At 38.3% G+C, this 12,812-nt stretch overlaps 2 protein-coding genes across 2 annotated transcripts; one reads left to right on the top strand and one right to left on the bottom strand.

The window, feature by feature from the left end:
- Positions 1 to 3,662: 3,662 nt before the first annotated feature.
- Positions 3,663 to 5,824, bottom strand: LOC131240605 (ATP synthase subunit beta, chloroplastic). Its single transcript, XM_058238913.1, has one exon. It carries the CDS (start codon positions 5,298 to 5,300, stop codon positions 3,804 to 3,806), a length of 1,497 nt encoding a protein of 498 aa, XP_058094896.1. The 5' UTR covers positions 5,301 to 5,824; the 3' UTR covers positions 3,663 to 3,803.
- Positions 5,825 to 5,866: 42 nt separating this feature from the next.
- On the top strand, positions 5,867 to 11,687 carry LOC131239064 (ribulose bisphosphate carboxylase large chain). The gene is made up of 2 exons (XM_058236624.1): positions 5,867 to 7,486; positions 11,664 to 11,687. The coding sequence occupies exons 1-2, from the start codon at positions 6,038 to 6,040 to the stop codon at positions 11,685 to 11,687; spliced, it is 1,473 nt and encodes a 490-aa protein (XP_058092607.1). The 5' UTR covers positions 5,867 to 6,037.
- Positions 11,688 to 12,812: the final 1,125 nt, after the last annotated feature.

Genomic DNA, 12,812 nt, shown 5'->3' with positions numbered 1-12,812 from the left:
GCTACTTGACCAGTTTGTAGATTTGCTTTATAAACTCTCCCGCACCCTCCTAGCCAATGCAATATTTGTTGTCGAAATCCTCTGTTACTACGATGATGTCTTCATACAAGGTCTTTCAATCAAAATTCCATATTGAGGAATCAAGGAATTTTTCCTATGGATTCTGAGAACTTGAGAAGCTTTTTTTATCCCTCGAGCCTACGGAATATCTTTCAAATAGATTGCCATTGTTCATTTCTGTCCCCTTTCTCTACATTTGTTCTTCTCCAGAGCAAAATGAAATAAATGACAACAAATAGAAATAGAAGAAGTAATGCTGCCACAATGGGAGTAATGATGAAGAACACAGTTCTGAGGTATTTCTTTCTGCCAACAGGGTCTATTAAAAAGTAATTACATGGTAGCATGCATTTTATTTCACTGCATAAACCTTTGTTTGAAAGGCTTTGCCCTCAGGGAGAGGGTCTTCCAAATCATTGTATGAAAAATCGATGGAAGATAAAGTGATCATCTCTTTGAAAGATGACAGGATGGAACCTGAGAGAGAATTGTGGGAGAGATTTAGCTTTTCCAACAATTTTAATTTCCTAAGCTGCTGGGATATATCTCCCATAAGCAAGTTATTACTGAGATCCTATATATCCTGTAGGTTCCCCCGGTTACATATCTGAAATGGAATGCTTCCATTCAAATAATTCTCACTCATTTTCAAATATTGTAGTTTGGAGCAGTCTCCCAGTCGTTGAGGTATTGTCCCACTAAGTTTGTTCATTGATAGGTCCCGAATCTTCAAATTGGATAGTTTCCAATTTCAGTTGGTACCCAACTAGACAGTTGGTTGCCTTCCAAACCCAATGTAATTGTGGAGCCCACCTGAAAGTTCAATCTGTACATCCTTGTTTCAAATTAAGAAAGATACAGGGTGCTAGTCCTCACTTTTTGAAAAAAAAAAAAAACTCAAGCTGTAAAGCATAGACGAACTCCCCAGGTTGCTGGGAATCTTTCCTTCAAGGTTGTTGGATGAAAGGTTGAGCTGATGTAGCTGACTTAATTTCTCAATTTCCAGTGGAATTCTACCAGTAATATTGTTGTCGGAGATTTTTAGCAGTGTTAGATTTCGGCATTCTCCCTAATTAGGCAACAACTCACCATGGAATCTATTGTAACTCGGGTCAATGTACTCTAAAACAGGATATACACTGAAAACTTGGGATATATTTCCAGTGAGCTGATTATGTTCAAGCCGAACTCTTGTTAAGCTGGTGCAGTTTCTCAGGATTTCAGGAATGGGACCAGTGAAATGGCTGTTAAACGCAGTGAAGTTTCTGAGTGATCCATTTCAGGACCAGAGAAATGGCTGGAGAAGAAGTTGTCAATCAAAGAGAGAATCTCCAAACATGTTAGATTTGAGATTTCTGGAGGTAATGAACCAGATAACTGATTAATTGATAGAGAGAGCAAGTATAGTTAGGCTACTCAAATTGCTGAAAGGAGGAATTGGACCAGATAACTGATTATCAATTAGAAAGAGTGAAGTTAGGCTGGTCAAATTGCTGAAAGATGGAGGAATTGGACCAATGAGCTGATTCCTACATATCTGTAGATGGTTCAGAATCTTAAGATTGCCAATTTCTTGAGAGTATCTGTCCTGAAAACTGATTTCCACAAAGGTATGAGCTGACAAATTCAGTTAGATTTCCTAAAGTGTAGGGTAAGGAACCAGTTATGAGGTTATGGGCCTGGTCTAGCTGATTCAGTTTCTTAAGTTTTCCTAACCCTTGAGGGATTGGCCCTGAAATACGATTCCTTAAGAGCTGCAAGTAAACCAGCTGGGTCAAGTTTCCTAAAGTGGAAGGGATAGAACCGTTTAAAAGGTTACCTTCAAACGACATATGTTTCAGATTCCTCATATTTCCTATTTCTTGAGGGATTGGCCCTAAAATATTATTTGTAAGGAGGTGCAAGTTAGTTAGCTAGGTCAAGTTTCCTAAAGTAGAAGGAATGGAACCGTTTAGAAGGTTACGGCCCATGTGCACTTCTTTCAGATTCCTTATATTTCCTATTTCCCAAGGGAAAGGACCTAAAACTCTGTTTTCTTGGAGGTCAAGATACGTCAACTGACTCAAATTACCCAGAGACGGAGAGATGACAACCGTGAGATTGATTCTACTCAATCTTAGGGTCAGGAGATCTTTAAGCATTCATATTTCTGAAGGTACCGAGCCAACTATCTGATTTCGGTAGAGGGTCAAGTGCTGAAGGTTTCTCAGCAGGCCAATTCTCGATGGAACATCTCCTGTGAGTTGATTGGTATAGAGTTGAAGGGATATGAGCCTGGTCCAATTGGCGAAGAAATGAGGTGATATTTCACCGGTTATCATGTTATCAAAAAGGTCGAGCTCTAGAATGCGAGTAAGATGTTCACCATATTTTTTCTTGACAGGAAGATAACGAGATGGCTCCATGTGCTCTGATTCATTATTTGTATTCTGATTCAGGAGCAATACCAAAGTGTTTCAAAGAAGGGTTACCTTGACGTAGGTCTGCCTCCGGCCTAGATCAACCTGACGTTAAATGGAGTCTCTATTGCTCCGCTCTAAGAGTCAAATATGATACTTCATACACCTTAAAGTTCATAGGACGAAAAGAGGTTATTTTGAGGTCCTTATACTCATATTCATTATGCCTAACATTGAATGGACTGGATATTCACCTTATCAATTATCAAATCAATGATGGGTTCTATTTGGCACCTGAATTGGTACCCGAAGCGGACCGAACAAAATATTTGTCAGGCTATTGTTCCCTCGAATCCATGGAGTAAGACATCGATTTCTCAATAAGATCAATTATGTTGATTGAATGATGGATTCCCCTGAAAAAGCATTGGCACGCGTGTAAATGAGGTGCTCTACCTAACTAAGCTATAGCCCTTGTCATAGACATCTTAACATCTAGATAATTTCTTGTCAAGATAGATATTCCATAATCCCACATGATAGCTCTCTGATAGGTTTCCTGCCAAGGATTGGTATTGCTTAGAAGTCATATTCCATCTATAATTCCCGATGTGATGGGTCCCATTTTTTTTTCTTTGTGATGATAAATAACCTACTTAACCCAGTGGTTAGAGTATTGCTTTCATACGGCGGGAGTCATTGGTTCAAATCCAATAGTAGGTAGAACTTATTAGATACCATTGACTCCGGTATCTAATAAGTTTTTCTACCCACCCTCTTTTCTTTTTTTTTATGGATTTTGTATCTTTTCCCTATTATCCTCCCACTACTCAGATTTGTTTTTTTTTGTTCGTTGCATCAGATTCCAATTGATTGTATCCAATTGGAGTAATCCAAATATGGTGTATAAACAGAACTTCTTTTGATTATTCTGATGCAACGGCTAGTACGAAATAGCATTGATAGCCTCTACTCGTGTCCTAGCTCGTCTGAGAGCTAGATTCGCCTCAATTGCTTGTCTCTTGCCTTCAGCTCTACTCAAGTTAGCTTCAGCTATTTCAAGAGTTCGCTGAGCTTCTTGTGGATCAATGTCACTACCCTTCTCCGCATCATTTACTAAAATGGTGATCTCATTATTACCTATTCTAGCGAAACCACCCATCAGAGCCATCGTTAACCATTGGTCGTTGAGGCGTATTCTCAAAATACCTATATCTACGGCTGTGGCAATAGGGGCGTGATTTGGTAATACGCCAATTTGGCCACTATTAGTAGATAAAATAATTTCTTTCACTTCTGAATCCCAAATAATTCGATTAGGGGTCAGTACACAAAGATTTAAAGTCATTTCTTCAATTTGCTCTCCACTTCTAAGTTCATAGCCTTCGCGGTAGCTTCATCGATGTTACCTACCAAATAAAAGGCCTGCTCGGGAAGACCATCTAATTCTCCGGAAAGGATCAGTTGAAACCCCCTAATGGTTTCTGCGAGACCAACATATTTTCCTGGAGAACCAGTAAATACTTCTGCTACGAAGAAGGGTTGTGATAAGAAACGCTCAATTTTTCGTGCTCTTGCTACGGTTAAACGATCCTCTTCAGATAATTCGTCCAACCCAAGGATAGCTATAATATCCTGAAGTTCTTTGTAACGTTGTGAAGTTTGCTTAACTCTTTGCGCAGTTTCATAATGTTCCTCGCCAACGATCCTAGGTTGGAGCATAGTGGACGTTGAATCTAAAGGATCTACTGCTGGATAGATACCTTTAGCAGCTAATCCTCTTGAGAGTACGGTAGTAGCATCTAAATGTGCAAATGTCGTAGCAGGAGCGGGGTCGGTCAAATCGTCCGCAGGTACATAAACTGCTTGAATGGAAGTTATAGATCCCTCTTTGGTAGAAGTAATTCTTTCTTGCAAAGAACCCATTTCTGTACTAAGGGTAGGTTGATAACCCACAGCAGAAGGCATTCTACCTAATAAGGCGGATACTTCTGATCCTGCTTGAACGAAACGGAAGATATTGTCTATAAATAGAAGTACGTCTTGTTCATTAACATCCCGGAAATATTCCGCCATGGTTAGGGCAGTCAAACCAACTCTCATACGAGCTCCCGGCGGTTCATTCATCTGACCATAGACTAGAGCCACTTTTGATTCTGCAATATTTTGTTCATTAATCACTCCAGATTCTTTCATTTCCATGTAAAGATCATTTCCTTCACGAGTACGTTCGCCTACTCCGCCAAATACAGATACACCTCCATGAGCTTTGGCAATGTTGTTGATCAATTCCATGATGAGTACTGTTTTACCCACTCCAGCTCCCCCGAATAGTCCGATTTTTCCTCCACGGCGATAAGGAGCTAAAAGATCCACCACTTTAATCCCTGTTTCAAAGATTGATAATTTGGTATCTAACTGGATAAAAGCAGGCGCAGATCTATGAATAGGAGATGTTGTGCGAGTATCTACAGGCCCTAAATTATCAACAGGCTCTCCAAGAACGTTGAAAATTCGTCCGAGAGTAGCTCCACCGACTGGAACACTTAGAGGAGCTCCCGTGTCAATCACTTCCATTCCTCTCATCAGACCATCTGTAGCACTCATAGCTACAGCTCTAACTCGATTATTTCCTAATAATTGCTGTACCTCACAAGTCACATTAATTTGCTGACCGACAGTATCTCGACCCTTAACTACCAAAGCGTTGTAAATATTAGGCATCTTGCCCGGGGGAAAGGCTACATCCAGTACCGGACCAATGATTTGAGCAATACGTCCCAGGTTTTTTTCTTCAAGTGTGGAAACCCCAGGACCAGAAGTAGTAGGATTGATTCTCATAATAATAATAAAGTGAAATATGTCGAAATTTTTTGCGAATATTACCGAATCGAAAATAAATGTCCGATAGCAAGTTGATCGGTTAATTCAATAAGAAATGGGAGCTAGCGCTTGATTTCGTTGGTACCATCCAACCGAATCCAATTCAATCGTTTACTCATTCAATGAGTGAATTTTCAAGTTCAACCAACCCTTTTTCAAAATCTCAAGTAGATGAATAAGAATCATGAGGAAGTGTTTCATTTTTCTATCATTATAGACAATCCCATCCATATTCTCTATGGAATTCGAACCTGAACTCTATTCATGATTCATTATTTCTATCTTATTGGCTGTTGTTCCTTATTTCAGGATATTGATTTCCACCTATTCTTGTTTTATACCTTTTCATGGATGAATTCTGCCTATTTTCACATCTAGGATTTACATATACAACATATATCACTGTCAAGAGTCAATTTCTTATTATTTAGATATTTAGATTAAAAAAAAAGGGGGGTCACTTAGAAAACTTGCAAAACAGGGATTGGGTTGCGCCATACATATGAAAGAGTATACAATAATGATGTATTTGGATGTATTTGGCGAATCAAATACCATGATTTAATAACGAACCATTCTAATTAGTTGATAGTTGATAATATTAGTTGATAATTTTGTGAAAGATTCCTGTGAAAGGTTTCATTCACGCCTAATCCATGTCGAGTAGACCTTGTCGTTGTGAGAATTCTTAATTCATGAGTTGTAGGGAGGGACTTATGTCACCAAAAACAGAGACTAAAGCAAGTGTTGGATTCAAAGCTGGTGTTAAAGAGTACAAATTGACTTATTATACTCCTGAATATGAAACCAAAGATACTGATATCTTGGCAGCATTCCGAGTAACTCCTCAACCCGGAGTTCCACCTGAGGAAGCAGGGGCTGCGGTAGCTGCCGAATCTTCTACTGGTACATGGACAACTGTGTGGACCGATGGACTTACCAGCCTTGATCGTTACAAAGGACGATGCTACCACATCGAGCCCGTTCCTGGGGAGGAAAGTCAATTTATTGCTTATGTAGCTTACCCTTTAGACCTTTTTGAAGAAGGTTCTGTTACTAACATGTTTACTTCCATTGTAGGTAATGTATTTGGGTTCAAAGCCCTACGAGCTCTACGTCTGGAGGATCTGCGAATTCCTACTGCTTATGTCAAAACTTTCCAAGGCCCGCCCCATGGCATCCAAGTTGAGAGAGATAAATTGAACAAGTATGGTCGTCCACTATTGGGATGTACTATTAAACCAAAATTGGGGTTATCCGCCAAGAACTACGGTAGGGCGGTTTATGAATGTCTCCGTGGTGGACTTGATTTTACCAAGGATGATGAGAACGTGAACTCCCAACCATTTATGCGTTGGAGAGACCGTTTCGTATTTTGTGCCGAAGCAATTTATAAAGCGCAGGCCGAAACAGGTGAAATCAAAGGACATTACTTGAATGCTACTGCAGGTACATGCGAAGAAATGATGAAAAGGGCCATATTTGCCAGGGAATTGGGAGTTCCTATCGTAATGCATGACTACTTAACGGGGGGATTCACTGCAAATACTACCTTGGCTCATTATTGCCGAGACAACGGTCTACTTCTTCACATCCATCGCGCAATGCATGCAGTTATTGATAGACAGAAAAATCATGGTATGCACTTTCGTGTACTAGCTAAAGCATTACGTATGTCTGGTGGAGATCATATTCACGCTGGTACCGTAGTAGGTAAACTGGAAGGGGAACGGGACATCACTTTGGGTTTTGTTGATTTACTACGCGATGATTTTATTGAAAAAGACCGAAGTCGCGGTATTTATTTCGCTCAAGATTGGGTCTCTTTACCAGGTGTTCTACCCGTGGCTTCAGGCGGTATTCACGTTTGGCATATGCCTGCCTTGACTGAGATCTTTGGGGATGATTCCGTACTACAGTTCGGTGGAGGAACTTTAGGACACCCTTGGGGAAATGCACCTGGTGCAGTAGCTAATCGGGTGGTGTTTGAAGCGTGTGTACAAGCTCGTAATGAGGGACGTGATCTTGCTAGTCAAGGTAATGAAATTATCCGTGAAGCTAGCAAATGGAGCCCTGAACTAGCTGCTGCAGCAAAGCAGGCAAGGCATCTGACTGTTGATTGGCGGACAAATCAAGGAGGACACGTAATAACCTTAAATTTTAGTGCATTTAAAAAATTAAAATAAATATTTAAAGATTTTATTTTTAAATAAAAAATAAAAATAAGTCAATAGTTGAGTTGGTAGAGACATTCTTAATTGAGAAAGATGTTTAGGGATTGATTTTTGAAGTAGTAATAATAAATTTTTTATCAAATATCATAAAAAAAAATTCAAATTTAAGATAAGGAAGGATGTGCTCATCCTATCTTATCAAGAGAAGTTTCTTTAAAAAAAAAGGTTTACGAGAGGTTTCTGCTTAATAGAAAAAAAGAAGCTCAAGAGAATAAGGGAGAGGAGATTTTAAGAAGGCTCAATCAGGTAAGTTCTAGCTGTTAGATCTTTTTAATTTTTTATTATGTTGTTAATTTCTTCTTGATATATACAATGGATGGTGTGGATCATCCACACGATCATTATATAGGTGTATAGAGCCAATTTTAATAAAGTGATGTTTTTATGATTTCAGATCTTATTAGTAATATTTTAGGAATATATTGAATGGATGGAATCTAATTGTGTTAAGATAGATCTGTACGGATCATATGATCCCTAAGGTCAAAATATACAATGACCCTAATTTTCAGATCAATCTAACCATCGGATGGGCTACATTAGTCAGATGTAGAAGTATTTAATAAAGGAATCCTAGATTTTTGCGCAAGTGTTGGTATCACTTGACGTAGAAGGTCGAGATAGGCCATCAGTGTATGTGTGGTTAGATCCACACAATCCATCTAATGTGTAAAAGCAAAACATGGTAACACCTCAAGAATCTGGATGATCTAATCATCCGGTGGGCTACCCTAATTAATTATTTAACATTCAATTTCAGAATCTTAAAAAGAAATTTTAAATCTTAATAATTAAATTTAAATAAACATATAATTTTAATTATTTGATCATTTAGGGTTTGGCCACTTATGATGTATATCAAGGTGGACCCCACCATGTAAAATAACTAGATGAATAATAATGTTGCTGATATAATTGATAAGATTTTTGAATTCAAACCAACTCATTTACCTTGTGGATTCTACACTATCAAACTCAAGTGAGTAATCAACTTGTCTCATAATTTATTAAAATTAAAATAAATCATTTGTGATTATTTGATTGATTGATATATTGATTTTGAGTATTTTGTTATGGTAATTGTACGATAAATTCATATGTGTATATTCTGATCTAGACAACTATGCCAAATATGAAAACAATACATCCATACACTATCCATCATTTATTGCATTTGCATAACGCATGGTCGATCATAGGGGCCCTCCTTGGAAGAAATGTCGATCATAGTAGAGCGTTACCAGATGCGGGCTATTCCCAAGCCTACCGAAAGGTGGAAGCCGGTTAACGACCTCCAACCCAAGCAGATAAACGATCATCCCATCTGATGCATTCATACATCATTTGCATCTATATCATTGTACATCTATTTTTATGTTATTTTAATTGCTATTATTATGAACCATGCTGGGTTATTTCACTAAGCCTGACCAGCTTACTTTTTTATTGATTGAAAAACCGTACAGAGGAGTCATTAGCAGATGATGTGACGCAAGAACCGGAAGGATGCACCGTACCTAAACATGATCCATGTGAAAGATAGTCATACTTATCTAAAGATGAAGTGACAACATTAGACTATTTCTAATTGCTTGCTAGCATAATTTGATTAACGTAAAATGCATATCAGTATTGATTTTGAGATTTAAAGAAATTATTTAGATTTATTTCATTAAAACAATGTTAGTATGGAATAAATATAATTGTAGTATGAGGATATAATAAATGAATGATTTTTAATGTTTATTTTATTTTAAGGGTTGTCAAGATTTATATATGTTTGGTTAATTGGTGTTAAGTGTTATGTATGTGTGATTGAGATTATGGTGAAACTTAGACTGAATATAATTATCATCTCTAATTAAACTGATTAAAGAATTAAATTAGTACACTTTGTGTAGAAGTCACGAACTGAAACTCGATTCTGAGGGTGCACACTCTATACCCGGATTTCAGGGCGTGACAGTACAAGTTTCGAAAGAGAACCAATCTAGGTGAGAATGGAGCGGATTAGATATTCAACGCTTCAGTAGCCAAAGTGATGTGGTGAAATACAATTGGGTGAATACCAAGAGTACGTTCCCTTACAATTAATGCTCTCTTCATTAAACGTTTCTCTTCGTTTGCCTGTGCACGCACTTGACCACACAAGGGTAAACGTCATTTTCAAGTCATTTCTTTTATTTCATCTCCCTATTGAAGTGACGTCACCACTTTCCATGGGCAACATCATAATGTATGTATTGTATCCACACTGACCATCTATTTCATGATATCATTTTAGGGCATAATCCAAACAGTGAGAAAGATCCAAATTTCAAGTGCACCCCACAGTAGAAAACAATGGAGATAGAACACCTACCATTAAAACCTTTTTGGGTCACATAAGCTTTTGATCAAGCTAATATTTATGCTTTACCTTATTCCATATCTTTTTAACTAATAAAAAGGTTGGATCTCAAATAAACATCATATTCTACCCCGGAAGGTTTCAATGATGGCCGTCACCGTCCCAATGTTTTCTATGGTGAGGTCCATTTGAACTTTGGACCTGCGTAATTATTTGGCTCACTCCTAAAATGATCTCTGCGAATGGATGGATGGTGCGGATACAACACATACAATATCATGGTGGGCACAAAGAATACTGTGATGTGACATCGGTAACCAGACTCGCTACTATCTGGTTCAGTAGCCAACCCGCGTCCCAACTCTATTTATTGTAAAGAATTAAAAATCCCATCCTCTACGAATTTCTAAAATGCCGTCACAGTATTAAAAGTAGTAACATGTCTAAGTGGCACCCACCGTAATGTTTTTGATAAATTTATCCCGGCCAGTAATTTTTCTAGATTATGTTACAACATGGACCTAACAATGATATTGATCCAAACCTCGAGTGGGCCCCATGATAGGAAAAGGTGAGAATTGAGCTTTCACCATTGAAATATTCAAGCGGCCAGAAAAGTTTTGGATTATGTTAATGTTTTTATAATTTCAGTTCATCCCAGTAGGAATGACCTCATGAACCATATGGATGACATATATACATCATGGTGGACCTAGGAAATTTTCAACCACAGGAATTCCCCCACTTACTGTTTCTAGCCATACGGCCCACATGAGTTTTAGATCTGCCTCATTTTTTTACCTATATTAACAGATGATATGGAAAAAATGATGGATCGGAATGGATTTCTAACAAATATCATGGTGTGCCCCACCAAGCTTGCCGTTGAAGGAAGTTCATGCGGATGGCTTTGGCCGCCATTGGAAACGGAAGCCGGTTGGCTTCTGTACCACGGTAGCCAGTCTGGTTGCCGGTGTTATGTAACCACGTTCTTTGGCCCCCACCATGATGTATGTGTTGTATTCACACCATCCATCCATTTAGAGGGATCATTTTAGGGAGGGGGCAAAAGAATTAGGCAAATCCAAAGTTCAAGAGGACCCTACACCACGGAAAACAGTGGGAGGTGACCGCCACCGTTAAAACTGTCATGGGGTTTATTTGAGATCCAACTTTTTTATGAGTTAAAAAAGACATGGAATAAGATAAAGCATAAATACTAGCTTGATTGAAAGCTTCTATGGCCCAAAGAGATTTTAAAGGTAGGTGTTCAATCCCCATTGGTTGGGGTGCACTTGAAATTTGGATCTTTCTCACTCTTTGGATTATGCCCTAAAATGATATCACGAAATGAATGGAGAGTGTGGATACAATACATACATCATGGTGGCACCCATGGAAAGTGGTGAGTCACTTTGGTAGGGCGAGCCAAGGAAAGAAATTACTTGAAAATGACGTGAAATCAAGTGGGTGAATAGCTAAAGGGAGAAAGACGTATAACGGAGCTCCAACTAAAAGAACATTAATTGTAAGGAACAGGCTCTTGATATTCAACCAATTGTACGTATTTCACCACGTCACTTCAGTCACCTCCTGGCTACCGAAGTGTTCAGTATCTAGTCCGCTCCCGGGTGAGAATGGTTCCATGGAGTGAGTTCTCACAAGGTTGGGAAATTAAAAGAAGCTCAAACTATTAAACTATTAAGCGTACCCTGTATTTAACCTCTTATTCCGCAGGTTTATTTCTGCTACACTTCGTGATTAATTGCGTGAGATTTTGGTCTAGTCGTATGGTAGCAGATCCTTCTCTTGTTTGAATCTTTCTTTTGTTACGTTTCTTGTTGTGATTGTTCCTCTCCTCTCGGCCAATTTTGTTTCTCTTTGTCGTCCTTTTATATCTTGAACTGCTCGGCCATGTTTCTTGTTTCTCTATTTGCTTATTAGACTTTTGAATTGCTCGACCACATCATTCCATCGACTACCCACTGACATGTAAAATTAGATTTACACCAACCGTAATCTCGTAAAAAGCGCTCCAAGCATTTTAAAGTTCTTTTCATCCATCTCTTATTTTTTATGCAATATCGCATGTCACTCTTTTATTGGCTTTCCCTGAACGGTCAAAAATAAGATACAACAAATACATTTAATCAAAATTAAAGCATTCAGCTAGTGGGCCAACTTTATACAAAGCATTGAAGGATAATGGACAATCTAAAATAAAGATATTGAACGGTCTAAATTCAACAAACAATTGGGTTGATTCAACAAACAATTGTCAACCCAACCCAATGACCTGATTGTTGCGTTCTTACCTACCTCTGGTGTATCCCATGATTTTCAATGTTAACTTCGATTTAGATATATGACACATATTGCATGTGCAAGAACTATCACAATGTAGTGGAGTATCAAAATAACTCTCGTTTTTGGTCGAAACTTGAGACTTCCTTGTGGAGGTGAGATTTAATTTGCTGCATCCAGGACAGGTGCAAACCGACAGCAATGAAAGTGAGACATGTCCAAATTTTAATGTTGTAATTGATGTCTTAAATTGAGTCAGTTGTAGGGTAGACTGTTCGATGTCTTCTTCGATGGCATCGAATAGTATTTGATCCCATCAAGAATTTTCGAATTTTCTCCAGTTAGTTACTAGACTATCATAGTGTCTTTTCGCTACCATCAGAAGATGTACGATGACATCAAAGGAAATGTTCAATGCCATCGAACATAGCATGATGCAATCGAGAATTTTTGAAAAATCATGTTTTGTCTCTAGATAGTTTGGGTGTTAGATTGATGTCATCGAATGATAAGTTTCGATAACATCGAACTATTTGGCATAAATTTATGTAAAACTGCGATTTTGTGGGATTTATTTCCGAT

The sequence above is a fragment of the Magnolia sinica genome, chromosome 3 (genome assembly GCF_029962835.1).
Source record: "Magnolia sinica isolate HGM2019 chromosome 3, MsV1, whole genome shotgun sequence".
Taxonomy (NCBI): Eukaryota; Viridiplantae; Streptophyta; class Magnoliopsida; order Magnoliales; family Magnoliaceae; genus Magnolia; species Magnolia sinica.
Note: the sequence above shows the minus strand (reverse complement) of the source record. Positions and strands in the feature narration are given on the sequence as shown.